This window comes from Seriola dumerili, unplaced genomic scaffold (genome assembly GCF_002260705.1).
Source record: "Seriola dumerili isolate Sdu_G_001 unplaced genomic scaffold, Sdu_1.0 BDQW01000066.1, whole genome shotgun sequence".
Taxonomy (NCBI): domain Eukaryota; kingdom Metazoa; phylum Chordata; class Actinopteri; order Carangiformes; family Carangidae; genus Seriola; species Seriola dumerili.
Genome location: NW_019174321.1, coordinates 2,714,737 through 2,737,236, shown reverse-complemented (window position 1 = coordinate 2,737,236; position 22,500 = coordinate 2,714,737). Strand labels below are relative to the sequence as shown.

The window sequence follows — 22,500 nt, the reverse complement described above, 5'->3', positions numbered from 1 at the left end:
GTGAGGACTATGATGACACCATTTTGCGTCTCAATAAAACTGCCGTCAAGAGGAACGTCGTTCACAAGTGTCTGGAGGACGAGAAACAAGTCAGACTTTTCACTCCACCCGGCTGGTAACGATTTTTACATATACACATTATTAAAAGACCATACTGGAGTATTTGCATATTTCACAAACATACTGTTCATCTTCTAAATTATTCAGTTTTTAGATTGATTTCCCTCTCTCCAGGCAGCCACTGATCTCTGTTCATTTCTATGAAAAATCAATTTGCATAGACTTTAATCTTGCTGCAGAGAGATAATCCATCACAGTCAACATTTAGGAAGCTTTAATTTTCTGTCAGAGTTTCAGTATCACCACCTGATAATGCAGCTGTGAGCAGGAACTGTTTTCAAAACTCTCCACAGTGGAGAGCTCATCCAAGAACTGACAGCAACTCAAATGCATTTCACTGACAATCTCTGTTGCCATGAAATCAAACTTAGAAGATAAACAACAAAAAGAGTAATGTAAATTTACTTGTTCTTGTTCAGTAGACCTCATAAGTCAGAATGCGCTTGAACACAGCACCAATATCAGAAAATGTAACTACAGCTTTGACAAAACTGAATGAATGGATCATTTCATGACAAACATTTATAAACGTTTCTGTTCCAGGTTTAGATTTGATTAGAATAGAGGATGTGTTTTCTGAATATGTTTCTAAAGCATGGATTTGGAGGACAGAAATAACTCATTTTATATGGATTATGGACTGTTTGTCGTATAAACTGCCACAAATGAATGCAGACGTTGATTTTCTTGTTATGTTTGCTTAAATTTATATATATATTATGTTTACACCTTTGAGGCTGTGTGTATATTTCTATTTGATTTCCACTGTTGTTTATCTTCTGGGACATTTTGTGTAGGCTATTTGTGTTTGTATGAGGTCAGTATATTGTGCTGTTAGACGCTGGTGGGTTTACATACATATTTTTTGTTGTTTATTAATGTGTCTGAAAATTTCCATGAGGAATGGGTAATGCAAATGGCCAGACACAAAAATAAAACTATTCATTCATTCATTCATTCATCCACCTCTCTGCAGGTTAATTTTCATAGAAATGAACTGGAACCTGGAAACATGGAAACATGGCTGCCTGGAAGGAGGAAAATCAATCTAAGAACTGACAGGAATGCAAAAGCAGCAGTGTAGTCCCTGAACTGACAGACTGTTCAATGTTCTGGTGTGAGAAAGCTTGTGAAGCTCGTGTTGGTGCGGTTGTTGTTACCTGGTTGTTGTCGTTAATGTGGAAATGGACCTGATGGTCGCTGCCCAGCAGAGTGCTTCTCAACATGCCATCGGACAGGTGGTCAGGAAAGAGCAGCTCATTGAGAATCACGTGGTACTTGAACACATCAGAGTCCTGGACGGATAGACACAGAGGTGAATAAACAGGACGCAGACAGGTGAAGGGGGTTAATAAACCATTCTGGTTTAATTATTTGTTTGGCAATTTCAATGTTGTCGGTTGCGCTGATTAGCAGCTGTTTGTCTAGTTGACCACTGACCAATCAGAGCTGTTTAGACAGAATTAAGGATGAGGAAGTCGACTTCATGTGCTGGAGCCAGAAAGATTTCTGAATGAGATATTTGCAGCTGTACAGGTTGTTGTACGTGAACTAACGGAAATAACAACTTTTAAATCAACATATTTCTTTGATTCATGTGACTAATGTTAGCTGCTGCTAGCAACAAAAATAATTTTGCTAAATGCTTAAAAGGCAAGGACACGCACACTGCCCTTAACTCTGAAAATGCTGAGTTCAAAGACACGATGATGGTTGGGAATGTTTGGTTAGATTGCTTGTTGCATCTGCATAACATGAAAAAGGAGAATATCCTTCCTTCAGTGTGTATTGTAAACAAACACTGCTGGAGTAACCCAGGCCAGCATCAGCTTGTGCACTGGCTCATATCATCTGGACCTACCAGGAGGGAGGAGTTAGTCCTGCTGAGGTGCTGCCTGATGGCGTCGTCTGTCGGCAGCAGGAGGGTAAATTCAAACATACTCAAGTCCTGTGACAGGTTGTACATCTGTGAGAAAACACACACACGTACACTTAACTTAAAAAACAAACAAACAAGGTTTTGATTAGACAGACTGAAGGATGGATAAACAGTCAGACAGACGGACAATCTTACCAGAGCGTACTGTCTGAAGAGAGTGAAGTCGGAGGAGGAGTTCAGGAAGGCCATCAGCTTGGGAGGCTCGGGGGGGAGATCTGAGCGGGAAGGGGCCAGAACCTGACAACAGCCAAATAAATAAACAATAAATGAGGACCAACCAGCTACACAACTGGTAAAACTCTAAGAAATCACCAGGGTATTAATTTCCCAGCCTCTTGGTTGTTAAGAAGCCGACTCTCACCTGGTCTATGATGTGAATGTAGCCATTGATTGCAGGTATGTTGTGTTCGAGTATGGAGGCGTTTCCAACGTGGATCATCTGGAACAAAATAATAACAGTCAAATATACAATATATGTGTGTGTATCTAACTCTGAACTAGGGCTTCAGATATGTCAGGTGTGATAATGTGCGATAGTCTTGACAGAGCATGGACCAGACACTCGCAAATTGTGTGTAATTAGCGCCCGATTAGCTGAGACAGCACTTCGTGTACACTTCCTCTGCACCTGGGTCGAACCCTCCAGTCTCTATAAGTGAAGCAGGGGTCAGTAGAGAGGTGAGATTCTCCTGAGATCGCCAAGGTCAGAAAATAATAATAATGTGATGCTGCATAGACATGTTCAATAATGAAATAACAAGATTTTATAACATTACTGAGGCTGCAGTTCAACTCCTACTCAGACAAACTATGTATTGTACTTGCCGAAAGAAACTTATTTCTGCAGGAGAAAAATCTGGCCGGGATAATCACGTTTCTCTAATCCCCTGTACAGATTATGGAAACCACATTTCTCGTTTACATGACGCTAAAAAAATCAACTGGAGAAAGCTGATTGTAACCCGATTACCAGTCACAAACCACAGAGCCGCAGTGCAACTTCAATCCTTCCTCACTAACTGCATGAGTGTTAGTAAATCCAGCTGCATGTGTGGTCAGTTGGTCAGTCACAATTACCCCATACCTACCCCGCTGCTGTTGTTGATCTCCCAGGAGGTGGGAGGGTTGAGGGTGGGCAGCCTGCTGCCCACCAGTCTGTCCAGATCTTCTATAGAGTACATCCCCGGCAGGATGTGGGCCCTGCAACCAGAAGGAGCAAAAGGAAATGGTTACAACTCATTTCACCGGACACAGACTCACAACGTGCTCCTGGGAGATCGTGGATGCCATTTCAAGCCTGAATGATCTGCAATCCATCAAGTCCAATGTTAAAGAGTAAAAAAATTACTCAATAATCTTTAAAAGATGCATCTTACTGCTTGCATGATTCAAAGACCAAGGAGGACTTTCATCACTTCATAAGTATTTATACTATGGGAGTACCTCATATCTCTGTAGCAGCCTCTGGGCATGGTGTTTAATGGATTATTTTGTTATGAAAAGTCTGTCTCATCGAGTTCATGTTGGCCTGGAGGAAAACCTTGAAAACACCTGCTACCACACAGGCAAGTTCAGACCTCTGTGAGCTCAATGACACAGGTGTGGCTGTCAGATGATGAAACTTTCTACACTGAACTTATTTTAGCTGATAAAGTAAAACAACAGACAGGCTTTTTCGGGAAATCTTTGTTAGTAAATCAGATGAGATGACTGACAGCTCGAATAGCAGTTTCTTAGTCTTTGTGCTAAGCTAGGATAAACACATTCTGAACGTCTCCCTGCATCAGACACACGGAGAGGAAACTGTGAAACTCATCCATCTTCTCATGTGACAATAGAACAAGACAGAGAACAAGAGCAGTTGCAGATTCTGACCTATAAACTGGGCGCGTGTGTGTGTGTGTTTTATACATGTCTGATCAGTGTGTGAGGTGACTGACCGCAGGAAGTGAGGCAGGTGGTGTCGGCTGGTCCAGAACAAGTCCAGATCCCCGCTCATGTTCTTCAGAGCTTCTCTGGACGGAACCAACATGGTGAGGTTCCCACTCAGGTCCTCAGGGAAATGATTGTACTTCTGACCACACACACACACACACACACACACATTTTTCAGAGCAATGGATGGTTTCAACGATGAGTAAATTTAAATGACACCAGATAACTTTATTTATCCCCACAGCAGGAACTTTGGAGTTTGGTCTCCCAGCGAAGTTTAAATGTACAAACCTGAGTCAGTCGGTAGAAACTGAACATCTTTGAGTTCATGTCCAGCTCCTACAATACACATACACACACACACACACACACACACACACACACAGTTAGCAAAGCAAAGATCTTTTGTGTACAAAGACTTTCCACTCTGTAACACTGATGTACAACCGTGGATGTTTCTGTAGTTGTAACAACTTCAACAGAGTGAGACGTCTCCTCTCCAGCCGATCACATTATGTCAATTTTGGCAACAGGAACAAAATAAAATTTGATCAGGACATTCCTATATTAAACTGATCTGAAGACTTACATCCAGTAATGATCCATAGCAGATGATTCCGTCGCCAGCGTAGCCGTCAGGACAGGTACAGGTGTGAGTGCCTCCCTCTTTCAGCTCACATTGCGCCTAACACAGTATACAGCAGATAGGGTTCATGGGAAATGTATCTGTCCTGCTGAGATCACAGTGACCAAAAACACTTACTATGCTCTGATATTTTTACGGTTCAGTTTTCTCTCAAAACACAAATAAAGATATTGCACATGAAAGTTTTTCAGATGTAGAAAAATCACAATTTTAATCTGTGGAAGAGACATCTGAAGATATTTGACCTACTCCACAGACATTAGTCTTAAGAGTTGAGAACTATTATCACAGAATGAGCACAAACTTTCTCCACACAGAAGAAGAAGCAGAAGAGGATCAGGACACTGTTAATCATATTTTGGGAGCCTTGACTAAAACAAACCACTCACTGAGGGGGAGGCAGAAGTCTCTGCAGCAAAGATCGTGAGTTCTGTGTTTACTTTTGTTTGGACTCAGTGAGAAGAATTTTGAGTAATTTATACAACATCAAAGTTTATTTGGAAAGTTTCAGGAGCTTTGAGCTGCTTGTTCCCACATATGTTGTTTTTCCTGACTCTCTACAAGAGAGGTGCTGAGTGCACAGTCAGTCAGGAAGGCCACAATCATGAAAATAAAACCCATCTTTTACATCCTCAGTAAATAAAACAAATCTTTCTTCATGGCTGACATGACATGACACAAATACTGTGTGTGTGTGTGTGTGTGTGTGTGTGTGTGTGTGTGTGTGTGTGTGTGTGTGTGTACCATGCCATGGCAGCCCCCGTTCTTGTTGCGGCAGGGGTTGACGAGGTCACACTTGATCCCGTTCCCCATGTAACCTGTTTTACAGACACACTCACTCTGCAGTCACACAGACAGACACACAGACGGTTCTTAACAGTCTTCTACAATCTGTACAGTCACACAGCTGATTGGTTAATTAGCTAATAATCAGAGAGAACAGAACAGACCTTTTCAAAAAGTTACGTTTTGAGAAGTGATTGAAAGGATGTCACTGATTCTCTAATCTCAGTTCTTCAGGAGACGCAGAGCTGATGGGCCCTGACAGCAAAAGCCTGGTCTCCATTAGTCTTGAGCCGGGACTTAGCAACAGGCAGGAGAGCACTGCCTGGGATCTGAGGCTGCGTAAGTAATGTAAGTGGGAGCTGATCCATGAAGTGCTTTAAAAGTAATCAGTAAAACCTTAAAACTCGGGGGGGGATGCTGCTACTGTCAGTTGCCCTTTACACACAAAAGGAAAGCAAGCTGCTCGGCAGAGGGAAGTGGGAATCCCAAACAAGGAGAAAACGTGTGAGAAAGAGAAAGAGAAAGAGAGAAAAGTACACAGTGTTAGTAACTGGCAGTTAATATTACTCCTCTTTAAGTTTTCTCACTGACCTGCCCGGGTCCTTTGTGGTTACAGTCGGCATTGAGGCTGCAGCCTCCTCGACTCTCCAGCTGACAGTTGTTGATCTCCACACACACTTTGCCGTCACCTGTCCAACCCTCAACGCACACACACGACGCATTGCCTGGACCCGCATACACACAGTCTGCCTGTAGAGACATAAAGGAGGAGGGAAGGAGAGAGAGGACATGTTATAAAGGCAGACAGCCTTGAATCCCAGTTTTCAGTCTCCGAAAGGTCAGAAAAGAGCGAAGATTACATCATTTTTCTTTTGGCTGAAGAGGAGTTTGACTGTTATGGAGAGCAGGGCAGGGCCTTTTTTTCCCCATGTTTGCATGTAAGTTTAGTTTTGCCCTGTGAGATTTATCATATAATTCATATATCATACATCATCATATATAATTAAAAACAATCAGTCTTTTATATCTTCGTGACTGTGAAATACGTTTTTTATGGACTCGCCTTCTTGACCTGACCACTAGTCTTTGTCTTTGTTTACATGAAACAGTTTGTGTATATATATATATACTGTATATATACACAATGTATATATATATACTGTTATTCAGTAGTTCACTTTAAAAATGGATGAAAGCAATAGTATTTGATAAATGAAACGCACCATTTTGTTACTTCTTCCATGAATCTGACAATTGCTTATTTCAACTCTAATGTGCTCATTAATGGTTATTATGAAAATAATCACCCCATTAAAAAGATATTTAAAAAAAAATCAGATGATAAATGTTTAAAAGGGGCCTTTATTGATAAATGGTGAAATGATTTGCACTGGCTCAATACTGTTTCATTATTTTGAGATATTGGGTGGGGGGCTATGAAACTCTGGGGAGGTTTAAATAGTTATCATCATCCACACACACAAACAGTAAGTCTTACGTTGGTGTCGCAGCCTCCTCGGTTGCTCTGCAGGCAGGGGTTGATGGGAGAACAGGAGTGGCCGTCACCCTCGTATCCATCCCTACACACACACCTGGTGCGACACACACGCAGATCAAATGTTGAACAAACTCAGCAGCTGCTCAGGGAACCGATGACTTACTGGAGGACGAACGGAAGAATTATTGAATGATTCTTTAACTGATGGTAAAGGATGTCAAGTCAAGTCAAGTCAGTTTTTACTTGTATGGCACCAATTCACAACAGGAAGTATCTCAAGGCACTTCAAATAGAGCAGGTCTAGACCTTCTCTTTATAATATTATAATAATAATATTATAATACAGTGATTGGGTTGAGTGAACTATCAGATGATCAGTTGATCTGATGATGTTCCTGCCTAAGGTGTCATTGTAAACCAACAGGTTACAAACACACATGGCAGAGGAGGGGGGGCTGCAGGAGTACAGGTGGGAGTTAAGCATCTGGATGAACACCTGGGCTGCCTCCCTAGTGAGGAAAGGGTGAATCCTCCTGATGTTGTACAGGAGAAATCTACAGGAGCGACTGCTGCTCCTCTTTGGTGACAACAACAGTCCAGGTTTTTCCGCCATCCGAGCCGACGACACCACAGTCACTTCTTAGAGCTAAGCCACAGTGGTGCTTCAGGCTAAATCCTTACAGTGCTCACAATGATAACATAATGTTGATGTTTAGCTGGTGTAAGGTTTATCTTGTTAGTTTAGCGTGTTCACATACTAACATTTGTAAACTGGCACTAAACACAAAGTAAAAGCTGAGGCTGGAGGAAATGCTGTTTCAGCTTTGCAGGTATTTGGTCATAAACCAAAGGATAAACAGAAATGTTGGCCTCATGATGTGACAAGATGAAAAGTCAGAGGATCAGAGTTTTTACAAATCTTTCTCTGGGGCACATCACGGTGTGTAAACCAAATGTCATGGCAACAGCAAGTGACTCCAGTTTTTTCCCTTGTGTTTCTGGTGTTTTCTCTTTCCCTCTGTTTTCTTCTGTGTGTGTGTGTGTGTGTGTGTGTGTGTGAGAGAGTGAGAGTGTGTGTGTGTGTGTGGCGTTCCCTCTTTCTTGTTCTCCCTTTCTCTCTCTCTCAGTCACTTGTTTGCCACTCAGCCAGCACACCTGCAGTTCATCAGCTCATCAGACGCAGCAGTGTATACGTATATTCCCTGGTTGTACCGCCACTGGTGCCGGTCTCCAGCCTCTCAGACCTCCTCTGCCCGCCCTGCCCGCTCAGCGGCTCAATCCCCAGCTGACCACAACAGCCCCCGCTTCTTCGCTCTCCACGCCGCCTTAGTCAGTTAGTTGTCCCCAAGGGGAAATGAATTTTCACAGTTCTGTACACAGAAACGCCAACGCATGCCTTATCCCAGCCTGCTGCCCGGTCCCCTGTGCTCCTCGCCCCAAGACCCTCACTCCCCCCTCAACTTCTCGCTACAGAGAAATAAATTCCTTCGTGTTCATGTGTCCTGCATTTGGGTTCCTCTGTTGATTGTGACACCAACAGCTTTTGAGCTTTTTCACTCCACTCCGCAAACGTCAATGTCATGAAGGTGCTAGAGGAAAAGTCAGGGGGTCACCAAAATCAGTAGGATTCATCCTCCGGGAACCATGAGTGTTGGCACCAAATGACAGCTGTTGAGATATTTCAGACTGGGCCACAGTGACTGTCCAACCAGCAATCCCATCCCCAGAGCCATGACACTAACTAACATCCCTGAAAGAAACAGCTGTGACAAACACGAGCAGGGAGGCCAGCACGCTGACATTCATAGGAAAGTAAGCTAACAATAAGGTAATGTCATCACGGAGTGTAGATCTAATGTGAGCATTATTTTCAGTCATCTATCTTTGTGTTTAAAGGGTTTCAGTGAGAATGAGTGTAATATTAATATCAGCATAAAATCTTCCTCTAGATGTTGACTGAATGAATGTTACTCCATTAATGTTATGTGACATTTTAGTTGCTCATCTTGAGCTAAACGCAGGCAGTGATCAGTATTGTAATGAACGCTGGGTGAATCCATATCTGAATGACAATCTGCTCTGCAGATAAGAACATGTTGCTGCAAGAACGACAAAGTGAGCGGCTCTGTTCACACAGCCACAGTTAGTGGTGACAGCTGAATTCACTGAGGAGAGTCAGTCTGTTGTGTTACTGCAGAACAGACCGACGTCGACACTCTGTAAACACACTGTAAATATCAAGATGGTCGCAGAGAGCTTACTGAAAATGCACAAAACTAAAAAACAAGAACAAGAGTAAAAGCAAAAATCACAGCTGAAGACTAAGAAGATTAAAATGAGGTTTTTGTTGGATAAAACTGACTTTATACACACTTTTGTTAAAAGACTAATTGACACTGGTAGTTGTAGTAGTAGTATCTTACGTAGTGTGCAGGCCTGTGTGTGTGCAGTATGCGTGGATGTGACAGTGTTCCTGCAGTCCATCAGAGTTGCAGGGCGTGGCCGTCCTGTCGCAGCTTTCTCCAGAGTAACCCTCCAAACAGGATCCTCTCCGACACACACCACCACTGCCAGGACGGTTATCACACACACCGTGGACACACCGACACTCTGAAGACACACACACACACACACACACACACACACACACACACACACACACACACACGACACACACGTACGCACACCGTGTGTTTCAGTTTAGTCAGTCACAATCGTGGAACAACAAAAAACACATCACTGGGACCTTGTTGTACATTTAAAGTTAATGATGCAGTAGACAACATTACAAACAACACAATAATATATATGTGTGTTATTGTAATCCACTGGACTGAGGAAGGTGATCATCTGGTGACAGGAGGTAAGACATCATCGTCTCCACAGAGGATGAATCCTAATGCCTTTGGTGTTTCCCTTACGTTCCCTCTAGCGTTTTAAATGAAACGTCTCAACAACTACTGGACGCTTCGCCAAGAAATATGCTAAAGACGTTTATATCCCCCTCAGGATGAACTGAAATAACTGCGGTGATACATTTTCTGCAGCCCCATCAGAGGTGTAATTTGTGAGAGCATTGATCTGTCGGTGCGAGTGAGAGTCTGTGAAGATGATAAAACTTCTGTCTGGCTCACAGTTCATAAACATGACTGATTCATGCGTTTGTCATTATGGATCGTTGTTACTGTTGTAACTAAACTGCTAAAGCACAGAATTTATTCTTCTTGCAGAGTTTTTGGCAGTTACCAAATAGCTTCAGGTGCATTACCCCCTCCGTCTGGACTGCAGTAAAGCAGACCCTGATTTGCGTAAATGAATGTGTGAATGGAGCATTAGTCTTGTCCGAACATGTGAAGGGGCGTGTTCAAGCTGAAACGGGCCTTAAGTTGCTCTGATAGCGTTAACGAGGAGGAGCTGTTACCTTCGTCACAGTTGTCTCCATGCTTGGCTGGATCTGAGCAGATGTGGCAGGCGACACCCTTGAAGCCTGACTGACAGCTGCACGAGCCGTTGCCGTTGATACCGTCAGAGCACTGGCATGCGGTAAATAGATAAATAAATAAATAACAATAAAACACATCAGTTAAGAGACGAGGCTCCTGTGACAGAGTTGTTTGTTTGTTGCTCACCCGTCCTTTGTCGTAGCAGGGATGCTGGAATCCTCCAATACAGGGTTTACAGTCGGGACCGTAGAAACCATCACAACACTCTGCTACCTGTGAAAAACAAAAACAAGTCACACACGCACACGCAGGTTTTGTGGGAGAAGGACTGATGGCTGTTGCATGTGGAGGTTCATTTCCTTTTACTTCTCTGTTACTATGTAAATAAACAAACGGTTGGTTGCAAAAAAAAATTATGAACCATGTTTTCCTGCGGATTTAACAGCAGGTGAGGAACGAGAGAAGAGAAGAGCACAGAAAGGAGATAAGAACTTCCACAGGTGCCACCATTTGTAAAAGAGTATGCATATGTCAGAACCAGTGATCTCTGAAACTGTCAGAAAACACAGTGAACACTTTCCCATTTGAAGGAGCCTTTAGCAGTAGGGACAGATGGAAGATGGCTGGATGGAGTTAAAAATAAATCTCCTGTTGGAGGTTGTTTCAGTGTTTCCACTCTCACCTTTTTGGTGGTGTTGCAGTATTTGGCACAGCCTTTACTAAGTGTTGGATTCAGAGGAGACGTGACGTAATCACAGCCGGTCTGATGACTGTCCTGAAGAGACAAACACACTGATTTACTGGCTGTCTGTTCTCGTCTATATCGCCAACCAGGGGCCAGAGGTAGAAAAGCAATCACAATAAAAGCAATGAACTATAATTCTTTATATAAACAAAAGGCTCTTATTAAAAGAAAGTTTTTAGTAATCTAATACATCATTTAATTGTCACTCCAGGTAAATGAAAGCACAGACTCTACCTGGTGTCAGAAAATAATATCTGCTATATCTTCTATACTTAATAGACTAAAAAAACAAGAGAGTTAATCATTTCATAACACTTCCTTTCTGATTGTTTATATGTCAAACTACTCCCTCACACTTTATCTTTACATATAAAATATGAATTAATAGTCAAAGAGGAGTATCATAGTGTCTCGTTAATACGCAGCTCTGAGAGGCTGAGCGACTGCACAGTTTATCATCCATTCACATGGCAGTAACAATGATGTATTTACCATTTCAGTGCTGCCGTCTGGACACTCTGTCTCATAGAGGTAACTGCAGTGGACACACGGACCCTAAAACACACGATCACACACACAAATCAACAACACTTACAGTCTTTACTTTTTATGTCCTCTGTATGTTTGTTGCACAGTTTAATTTGACTCTCAGCCTCCCTCCTCTCACCACGGTGATCTTGCTTTCAATGACGTCACAGCGGTGAGGCAGGATGGGGAGGATGGAGGGCGGGTACAGCAGCCCGTCAATCATGTGGATGATCCCGTTGGACGCCACAATGTTGGTGGTGACCAGACGGACACCCTTCTCCCCCAGTAGGATCTCACCCTGCAGGAGAAAGCAGGGTAGTATTCATGGAAACTGCTAATGTTTAATGTGAATTAGTCAATAGATGAGACCGACCATGGCGGACACTGAAGAACCAATCAGAGGACACTTACACCATCAGACACAGTAATGGTGATGATCTGATTGGCCATCGTCAGGATCCTCGGAAGTCTGGCCAAGTCGTCGACTGTCAGCTACAGACAGAGAAGAGAACATCAACTAAAACGTTGAAGGTTGACAAAGTCCCAGTTGTCAAACATCATATTGGAAAGAACGAACAGCATCCTGATGACCTCACTGTTCCTGGTACCTCAGCCACTGTGAAGCTAAAATGTTTGCCCTGAAAATGGCACTAGAGGAAAGATAATAGAGTCATGAAAGGAGTCCGTCTTAAAACAAAACTTAGGTGACTTTTTTCCCACAGATCCTTCTCTTAAAGGCATCAGATCAGATCAACTCTACAAACTACATCTGTTGATGCACTGAAGCAGGCATTGGCAGGATGACCTGGGCTTAGAGATCAGGGGAGAGGACTGATCAGAAATACTTTCAAGAACGCATTCAGCATCCATTCAGTTCAAGGTGGTCCATAGATCACATGTTTCTAAAGTCAAACTCTCAAAGATACATCTCAGTAAGTGAGAGGGATCAAAATTCACAGTCCTCCTCTGAAAAACTGTGGCCTGTCTGCTGCGTTAGTCAAGTAAGTGTCCTCCAAATCTAAGTGTTTTTAGTGTAAAATTCCTTCTGTGATTCCCCCGATTAGCTGCAGTAGAAGGATATGAACAAAAACAGAAAACTTTATACTGAAAAGAAAGAAGGAAGATCTGCTTGTCCTCAGGACCTCAAACTGCTCGTTTTAAGACGGACTAGAGAAACTGTGAATCTATCCTTTAAATCTAAAGGTTTCCTCCGCTGCAGAACGGGAATGGGATCAAAGCACCAGATGATGATTTTAACCTCTTATATCAAGAGGTATGTTGTCGTGAGATATCTTGCTGCGGACCAACATGTTGGACAGAAAGGCATCTCTTTCTCCACTAGCAGAGAAAAAAAAGGACAAAAGGCAAAAAGGAAGAAAGAGGCGGGAATGAAAGATGGATAGATTGATGGATAGATGACTGATGGAGGGAGCGTTGGGTCGGGGGTGTCTTACCACAGCCTGGGAGAAAACGTGATGTCTGAGGAGTTCCTGAAGTTTATATTTGGCCTTGAAAAAAAGCAGAATATAATTTTAAAAAATCTGATAATCTTCAATCAAAGATGAAATAAATATTTAGAAACTGAAAAAAAAAAAATAGGAACCAACAAAGTACTGAGATTGAGAACAAATACATTGTTGGTTTTGTCTTTCCATGGGATTTATTGATAATAATAAAAATACAGATTATCAGCAGACTTATCCTTGAAGCCCACCTCTTTGTTATCTGCACTAACTGCTAATAAATAAAATAAATGAAAAGTGTCCTTACATCGTTCAGCATGTACAGGATGCTGCCGTCTCGGGATCGGTCCACAGCTTGGTTGGTGGGGATGAACACGGTCAGGGGTCCAGGCCCCTTCAGAGGAGGCGGCGCTCCACAGTTCTACAAACACATAAAGATCAGATAAAGATCTGTTAACTGTCGTGGAGTAAAAAGTACAATATTTATCTCTGAATTGTAACGGAGTAGAGCAAAAAACAGAAATACTCAAGTACAAGTGAAGTGCTTGAGTAAACTTTCCACCACTGTTGTTCGGGGGAGCGGTACGACCAGCTGTCAACTGTCCTGAATATCAGGACTGTTTCATTTCATTTCTTCTCATGTGGAGATAAAAGTCTCTGTGATGTGGCCAGAACAAAAATACTCACATCGACCAGAGACAGGAAGCGGTTATATTGTCCACTCTTAGTCAGAATCTCTCCGATCGTCTTGTCAGAAAACTGGAACAAAAGGAGAAGAGGAAAAAAAGAAAAATCTAATTACTGACATTCATAGCAATTAGGTTCAACCACGGGCCAGTTTTTTCCAGCATTGTTCAACAGAGGGCCAACATAGTTTTACAGGCATGATGGAGATGCAGGTTTAAAATGATATCAATGTTTTGTTTGTTAGTGTATTTTATTTTTTAATATTTGATGTCATTTAAGACAGATTTATTAAATTGGATATTTGAGGATTGTACCTGCGGGCAGATATAATTTATTATAATTATAATTTATTCATATATCTGCAGAGTTACAGGAGAAATACAGTGTCTTGATATTCGTTCAGCAAGCTATAGTTATCCACACACGATGAATAGGCTCTGCTTCATTTATGGTTGAATAGTAAAAATATTGTTATGGATTTATTGTTGTTCCCTTGGTTTAATTTTGAAATGCAAAATAACTGATCATTATATCTAGATGCTACAAGGTCAATTTATTCAGATTTACATGAGAATTGTGTTCACATCCTATTACCAGAAGATTTATGAAAAAATATGTAAATGTTTTGACGGAAACAAAAACTAACAACTTGTCAGAGGGGGCACATATTTTTATCGGAGGGACAGATTTGTTCCTCAGGCTGCTGTTTGTCTCCCACTGACAATAAGCTGCTGTAAAATCAGACTGCATAGTTACAATGCAGGTGTCACAGGAAGTCATCTTATTTTATTCACTTACCTGACATAAAAAATGAAATAGTCATACAATTAAGACTAATACATTTTTACTCTATAAAAACAAACATACAAAAAGTACAGAGAAGATTTTTGTTGAAGCATTTTGTTTTTGTTCTGTGTTCGAGTTCCTCGGTGTAACCGTTGTATTTTTGTGCTACGAGGACGTTTTCCATATTTGGTGAAGTGACCTTTCAACCCACCTGTTCGTCATGAGCAGGCCTCATGGAAATCATGTTTGTGATTTGCTGGTCGATGATGTGGATGATGCCGTTGGCTGCTGGCAGGTCTTCCTGGAGGACGGTGTATAGTTTCCTGGGGTTGTCCATCAGGATGAACTTCTACAACAACAAGAGAGAGAAAGAGAAACCACAGCAGAGACTGTCAGTGTGTTTATGTGGACTCATGTAACCTGGAGGTTGAGAATTTCTGTAATAATCGGATTTATTTTTACGTTTTAGTAAGTTTTACTTGTAGACACCTGCTGCCTAACCAGGTGTTAACATTTAAAATGTGCATGGAAGAAAGGTGATTATTATATATCACTGTCTGTACTGTGCATCTTCTTTTACAAAAGACTTCAATCCAGAATATGGCTAAAACAGATTTATAAATTCAGACATGTTCGCACAGTCAGTAAAAAACTCCCCTCTGTGCTGCACATGCTTTCATTGTAAGATTATCAAGAATATTTAACTTTCTGCCGTTTTCATAAAATAGAAGTGAGTTTAAATAACAGATGTTTTTTCAATAGACATTTGACTCAAAGAAGTATTTAAAAAAAGCAAGCAGTAACTCCACTGAAGAGTGAGAATGTTTTCCTTTGCTCTTCTTTCATGTTCAGATGAATTAGTTACAAAAGAATCTGTAAATAGGCTTTCAACTGCTTAGGGCAAAGATTTTAACCCGAGAAAGGATAGAAATTCTGTACTAAAAAAACTGCAACGTTGAAAGCTGAAGCCACATTTTCTCTTCAGCTCTAGTCAGGTTCACACAGAAGGAGGGTTGGGGATATCGTCTCCATCTCTTACAGTAGATATGGAATCACTTCAGCAGTTCACAGCCAGTGTGGACAAGAGGAATGATTACAGACACTGATAATGCTTTCAACAACACGTGTCACACTTGGTTATTGTAATACCAATATATTTTACAACAATACAAGGTGTTTTGATCAAGCTGCTTGATCACCTGGTGTGATAGACATGAGTAGTTCTGATATGTCTGAGCAAAGCTCCACCCACTCTCTGACTCAACACAGACAAACAGGAAACACACCATTCCTTGTTCATGAGGAAACACACCAACACACAGTGAGCGACAGACGATAAAATTAACCTTCACAACGAAACACGTACATTAACTGACAGAGGACAGCTGCAGGAGGGAACGCTGGGATTACTGTGAGTACTGGAGTAGTTGTGCTTCAACCTGCTGCAGTTTCCACACCAGGAACTGGAAGAGCCAACACTCAAAAGTGAAAGTAATTTTCAAGGAACTTTCTAGACTGACTTCAGTGTCTGTTTTCTGTGTGTTCAGCTTCTACCAGAGACAAAATGTCTTCCAGACCAGACGAGGATCTGTCCTGTCCTGTCTGCCATGATATCTTCAAAGATCCTGTTGTCCTGTCGTGCAGCCACAGCTTCTGCAAAGCCTGTCTGCAGAGCTGGTGGAGGGAGAAAAAAACACGGGAGTGTCCGTGCTGCATGAGGAGATCATCAAAGAGCGATCCACCTCGTAACTTGGCATTAAAAAATCTGTGTGAGGCCTTTTTATTGAAGAGCAATCGGAGAGCTTCAGCGGCGTCTGAGCCTCTCTGCAGTCTGCACTCTGAGAAACTCAAACTCTTCTGTCTGGACCATCAGCAGCCAGTGTGTGTCATCTGTCGAGACTCAAAAACACACAACAACCACAGATTCAGACCCATCGATGAAGCTGCACAGGATCACAGAGGGAAGCTCCAAATAACTTTGAAGCCTTTACAAGAGAAACTGAAGCTGTTTGAAGAAGTTAAAGGAAACTTTGATCAAACAGCAGAACACATTAAGGTCAAGGCCCAACACACAGAGAGGCAGATTAAGGAGCAGTTTAAGAAACTTCATCAGTTTCTAGAGGAGGAAGAGGAGGCCAGGATCACTGCTCTGAGGGAGGAAGAGGAGCAGAAGAGTCAGATGATGAAGGAGAAGATGGAGGCTCTGAGCAGAGAGATAGCAGCTCTGTCACACACAGTCAGAGCCACAGAGGACGAGCTGAGAGCTGAAGACGTCTCATTCCTGAAGAACTACAAGGTTACAGTGGAAAGAGTCCAGCAGCGCCCCCTGCTGGATGATCCACAGCTGGACTCGGGAGCTCTGATAGACGTGGCCAAACATCTGGGTAACCTGACCTTCAACATCTGGAAAAAGATGAAAGAGAAGGTCTCCTACAGTCCTGTGATTCTGGATCCAAACACCGCTGATCCAGAGCTCGTTGTGTCTGAGCATCTGACCAGTGTGAGATCTGGAGATCGACAACAGCTTCCAAAAAATCCAGAGAGGACCAAATTCTCCTGCTCTGTTCGCGGCTCTGAAGGTTTTAACTCAGGGACTCACAGTTGGGACGTTGATGTGGGAGAAAACAAGGACTGGGAACTGGGCGTGTTGGGAGAGAAGATCCAGATGAACAAAAAGCTACAGTCTGGGTTGTGGAGAATTTTGTTCTCCAACAGGAAACTCACAGTGTTCTCTACTTCAGGCTCAGAGAACGACCTACCACTGAAGAAGAAGCTCCAGAGGGTCAGAGTTCAGCTGGACTTTGACAAAGGAACGCTGTCCTTCTCTGATCTTGATACTAACACACGCATACACACCTTCAAACACACTTTCACTGGCACCCTGTTTCCATACATTTACACAGAGAATCGCCTCCCACTGAGGATTTTACCAGCGAAGGTCTGTGTGTCGGTGGAAAAGCACCGTTAGAGATTATTATGATAGGGTTGGGCAATATGACAATATCTACTGTGAGATGAAACTTGTAAGATGTCACAGATGTTTGTTTACCTTTACCAATCTGTCTTTTTCATTATGTATTAGACAACTGTGGGCAGTGCTGGATTTTGAGGATTGATACATCAATGAAATTAATCCTAACCCTATACAAAAGGATTTTAGCACCTTACTATGAGGAACAAACAAAATAAGCTTTTTCTAAAGCTTTGTTTGTTGTTTGGGAATCTTTTTTTTATTTTAAAAGGAGCCATTTGTAAGTTTTGCTATCGCTACATAGCTAACGTTAGCATGAACAGCTGTTTACTTACCAGTGTAGAAGAAATGTTTCGAGTTCAGCATCAAACTTAATCCCTTCACTCACCAAGAGTCTCCAGCAGAAGAAAGCAACACCAATTTTAGCTCCTTGTCTCTATTATGTCTTTTCTCCAACTGAATTTAGCACGCTAACCAGCTAGCCCCGGCCCATGTCCTCGCTTTCCAATAGCGACTCACTGTAGCCTCCAATCTGCCCCAAAGACGAAGCACTGCTCAGAGGGCGTGTTATAACCTCATGTCTTGTAAACGTAACGATGGATGAATCACCACCAAACGCTCCTGGCAAGAAACCACGTTCAGCGGAAGGGAAAACTTACAAACAGCTTCTTTAACTAAATGCTGAAACAAAACAAATTTCAACAGTTTTCTTTAATATTTGTCTTGATTTTTAAGAATCTAGCTTCTACTAATCACATTTATAACACAACTAACAGAAACTGTGATAAGTAACCATCAAACCTAAATGAGCTAAAGATATGATAAGGGATTTTTTGGCTTTGGAGCTCAACATATCCTGGTATTTTAACCTTGGATCCAAAGTGAAACTGGTCATACTAGTGATGATGGTAACGAAGCTGTGATGACATTTTTACAGATAGTGCGACACTGTCTCTTTCCCTTTTTTGTGTGGTGTAAATAGTTTTGAAAGAGGATGAGATCAGAGGAATAACAGTTGATGAGAAGAAGGAGTTTTTGTTTCATAGGACAGACAGAAGGGCGGTGTTACTTAAAAATGTGTGTTAAGCTATTAATGTCAACAAAACTGATGAATGATGACGATGTTCTACAGCAGAAACCAAATCTATGGATTGTTGTGATTTTTGTCTCATTTTTCTTTGGGCAATTCTGATTGTGGGACCAATAAAAATTAAGTTACATTGTGTGTCTGTAATCATCTTTAAATATTAAGACAGTCTCAACATTTTTAACTCATGAGGACTTTTCCTATCTTTATGATCACATGAATATTTGTTCCATCTTCAGTTTGGCTACTGTGAACGATAAATATCCACAGTATTGTTTGAACTTTTGAAGACGTTGGATTAAGAAAACTTTACCTTTGGCAGTAATTGTGAGTGAAAGAGAAAAACAGAGTCCCAAGAGGGCGATGGCATTTGGAGAGGAAGTATTACCTTGTTGTCTTTGCTCCTCATCTTGGCTCCTCCGTACATGTTGAAGTCTCGTCCCTCCAGATCCTTGTAGAGGTGCTGACCCAGGATCAGGTGGTTTTTACACACCAGCTCCTCATTAACACCCTGTAGAGACAGCGTAAGCGAGTAGATCAATAATCTGGAATTCATTTATTCATTTTTTTTCTTTTCTTGCTAGTTAGTGAGAACATGCCATCAGAGGTGAGCTGCATGTTACGGGTCTTTACCAAACAGGAAGTTAGCCCTGGAACCTCAAGGATATCTGCAATCTTCCTTTACAAAAATGTCTCATGAATATTTCAAGGCTCAAAAATGTTAAAGGTAGCTGAGAGATGCAGGTGTTGAGACCTGAGCGACTCTGAAAAGGGCCACATCATTGACGCTGCATACAAAGCAGATAACTTTGACACCAGAGTCCGGGCATTTACATCCTGAGACTCGTGTGGTTTGCTCTAGGCGACAAAAGCTCTGGTTAAGGTTTGGGAAAGACTTTGGCTTTGACTAAATGTAAATGAAACCATCCTGCCACTGCAGACTTTATTTCTCTAAACCAGACCATGATCTTTTCCTAAACTCCACCAAGTGCTGTGGGTGCCAAGAGAGTTTAAAAATGCCATCGTTAGTATGAGTAAATAGTGTATTACAAGATCAGGTATTTTGACAGAAAACAAATTAAATGGATGAGGCAACACTTTACTGATCCGCTCAGTGTCAGCATTTTTGCAACTTTCCAGATATGTTAATTAACATCTTCTGACTGGTCTCGACATTCACGTCCCACAGTCCCAGTTTTTCATCAATTTAATTATCCAAAGAATTAAAAAGAATTCATAGTGTTGTCTGCTCTGTCCCCGAGTGTCACATCATCATTTGGGCTTGGGGAGTTTATGAAGTGTTTCCAACCTGCAAAGCTGATTTCACCAGTCACATCTATAAACCTGCCAGAGGCAGAGTTGTGCTCAAGGAATTGTGATTTTGGTGCCGGAAAAACAAACAAAAAACATACCTCGCATTATGGGTTTAAATGCAATAAATCTAAAACAAATAAAGTGAAAACATAAAAAAGATTTTTATCAGGGAGGCATGGTTGACTCACAAGTCTTCACTGATTTTATCAAATTGAAATGGAGACCAATTTTCTGACTCAAGTCCATCACGTACCTCGAGTCCACATTTCCCCTTCACAGACGGTCGACAGTGTTTTACTGTTTTAAATTCCTCTAAATGTCTTCTCTTTAAATTCTTGCTTTAAATACACTAAATTTAAAATCTCCAACTCAGGTTTCTATGGTTACTTCGGATTTCACTGTGTGTGTGTGTGTGTGTGTGTGTGTGTGTGTGTGTGTGTGTGTGTGTGTGTGTGTGTGTGTGTGTGTGTGTGCCCAGAGGCCTGACACTCTAGTTTGTTCTAGTTTGTAGTTTGTTCTGACCATCTGTCATTAGTTGTCTCTGTTTCCAGGCCGAGCTCTGAGTGAGAGAGAGAGAGAGAGACAGAGAGAGATCCTCTGGCCCTAAACCATGGGTTGGATATAAATTGGCAGAGTATCTCTTTACTGTCAGAGCTACAAAGCAGAGACAGACAAACCTGACCAAATACAGACTCAGTGAGCACAGTCTAACCAAAGACAAAGAACAACACAGGAAGTCCTGGTTATCTACAAGGCGCCCGTCTTTGGTCACGTCACGACAGATGAGTTAGAGACTGAGATGATGCACTTCCTCTTAAAATGTGTCAAATATAATAAATAAATATTTAAAATGTAATAATAAATAAAAATTTGACTCGTTAATCCCAAACTTCACAGAGTTAGATGACAGAGTGAGAGAGAGAGAGAGAGAGAGTCTGGCAAAGGTTACTATTGGGAGCATTTTTCAGACAAAAGACCAATTAATAGTTGGGGACAAAAGCTGATTTTGGGTTCAGTGGTTTAGGTTGTGGTTAGAGTTGTGATGGGATGAATGAAAGTGAAGAGAGAAGAGTGAGAATTATATCTATTATCACTGGACACTCTTTGTTTTATCATCTGCTGACGCTGATGATTTACAAGGCCTCACTATAACTAGGTAGATGGTACAGACAGTTGACCTATAGTCAGACAGTCGGACAGACAGGTGGCTATCTACAGACAGACAGGTGACCTACAGTTAGAGGTCGTGACATCAGGGGGATGAAAGCTGTGAACGGTCCATTGTGACTCAGCAGCAGCAAACAGCCTTTCTCTGCAACACACACACACACACACACACATATACACCAGAGGTCAAAGGTCACAACAAAGAAACAAAACACCACCACAAAATAACAACAATTTACACTAGTGCGAAGCATACAGAACATGTAGTCAGCAGTCTAAAACAAAACACACACTGTAGTCCTGTGAAGAGAGAGTTTGTATAGTTAGTGTCATGTGCTCAGTGCAGTTTATGCAAACATCAGTAAATACAGCTTAAGAAATGTGGTTAATTGTTTATTTTTTTTATTGAATATAAAAGATTTATCATCTTAAGATCTGTTAATAATAACGCTTAGTCGAAACTTTTACTTTACAGTAATGTTAAAAACATAATCTTTGTTTCCACCATGGAGGAGAATCAGGATAAATTCATATTATTGCTCGTTTAGTTCATGAATTTACAATTTTAGCTCTACAGTAATTGTGCTTTCCAAAGCAGAATAATTAATGGTCTTTTATTATCTTTTGATTAAAACTGAATTTCAATTGAGCCAGTGATTAACACCTCTGACAAAAAGCACAGTACATATCAAACATTTTTTACTGTGAATTTCTTGTTTTTTTACCGAACAGGGCAACGGCTTCGGTCAGATTTTCTCTCTGGCTTCCAGTCCTGCCAAGCTCAATAAGCTGCTCCATCAGGTTACCATAGCAACGGCGGCCATCGCCGATCTGACCTGCCTCACACACACACCTGAAAGAGAAGGGGTTGGGGGGGGGGGGGGGGGGGGGGGGGGGGGACTAATTACACTACAATACACACACATACTGTACAAACTAACAGGGAGCTGTTCTAGTTCTGTATCCAGGCATAACGACAAATAGACAGTGTTTGTGTGTCTGACCTGGGTTGTCCGTCCAGTTCAGTCTGACAGACAGCTGTCGGGTCACAGGTGTCTGCAGAGCAAGCAGAAACCAGCTGACAGCCAAACTCAGGACTGCCACCTATAGGAGACATTCCTGACATACACTCACAGCTGGACTGAGAGCAGACACAGAGAGACAGACAGACAGACAGAGAGACAGACAGACAGAGAGACAGACAGAGACAGACAGAGAGACAGACAGACAGAGAGACAGACAGAGACAGACAGACAGAGACAGACAGACAGAGACAGACAGAGAGACAGACAGAGACAGACAGAGAGACAGGCAGAGACAGACAGACAGAGACAGACAGACAGAGACGGAGACAGAGACAGACACAGAGAGACAAACACAGAGAG

General features: G+C 41.9%; 2 protein-coding genes across 2 annotated transcripts in view; one reads left to right on the top strand and one right to left on the bottom strand.

Annotated features, from left to right (window-relative positions):
- The window catches only part of stab1 (stabilin 1), a 68,698-nt gene that overhangs the window by 35,761 nt on the left and 10,437 nt on the right, over positions 1-22,500 (bottom strand). The window contains exons 9-35 of the mRNA XM_022742001.1: positions 22,120-22,256; positions 21,841-21,968; positions 21,184-21,260; positions 19,023-19,145; positions 14,788-14,925; positions 13,791-13,862; positions 13,411-13,524; positions 13,095-13,148; positions 12,052-12,132; positions 11,780-11,938; positions 11,605-11,667; positions 11,050-11,142; positions 10,554-10,640; positions 10,346-10,457; positions 9,348-9,534; positions 6,925-7,018; positions 6,018-6,176; positions 5,385-5,480; positions 4,584-4,679; positions 4,286-4,333; positions 4,000-4,133; positions 3,148-3,259; positions 2,421-2,498; positions 2,195-2,296; positions 1,982-2,086; positions 1,281-1,415; positions 1-71 (exon numbers count right to left, since the gene is read on the bottom strand). The exon at positions 1-71 is cut by the window's left edge and continues 58 nt beyond it. Of these exons, the coding sequence (XP_022597722.1) occupies positions 1-71; positions 1,281-1,415; positions 1,982-2,086; positions 2,195-2,296; positions 2,421-2,498; positions 3,148-3,259; positions 4,000-4,133; positions 4,286-4,333; positions 4,584-4,679; positions 5,385-5,480; positions 6,018-6,176; positions 6,925-7,018; positions 9,348-9,534; positions 10,346-10,457; positions 10,554-10,640; positions 11,050-11,142; positions 11,605-11,667; positions 11,780-11,938; positions 12,052-12,132; positions 13,095-13,148; positions 13,411-13,524; positions 13,791-13,862; positions 14,788-14,925; positions 19,023-19,145; positions 21,184-21,260; positions 21,841-21,968; positions 22,120-22,256 (2,855 nt within the window). The remainder of the gene's footprint in view (positions 72-1,280; positions 1,416-1,981; positions 2,087-2,194; positions 2,297-2,420; positions 2,499-3,147; positions 3,260-3,999; positions 4,134-4,285; positions 4,334-4,583; positions 4,680-5,384; positions 5,481-6,017; positions 6,177-6,924; positions 7,019-9,347; positions 9,535-10,345; positions 10,458-10,553; positions 10,641-11,049; positions 11,143-11,604; positions 11,668-11,779; positions 11,939-12,051; positions 12,133-13,094; positions 13,149-13,410; positions 13,525-13,790; positions 13,863-14,787; positions 14,926-19,022; positions 19,146-21,183; positions 21,261-21,840; positions 21,969-22,119; positions 22,257-22,500) is intronic.
- Positions 15,887-17,820, top strand: LOC111219366 (tripartite motif-containing protein 35-like). The gene is made up of 2 exons (XM_022742002.1): positions 15,887-15,987; positions 16,124-17,820. Exon 2 carries the CDS (start codon positions 16,141-16,143, stop codon positions 17,542-17,544), a length of 1,404 nt encoding a protein of 467 aa, XP_022597723.1. The 5' UTR covers positions 15,887-15,987; positions 16,124-16,140; the 3' UTR covers positions 17,545-17,820.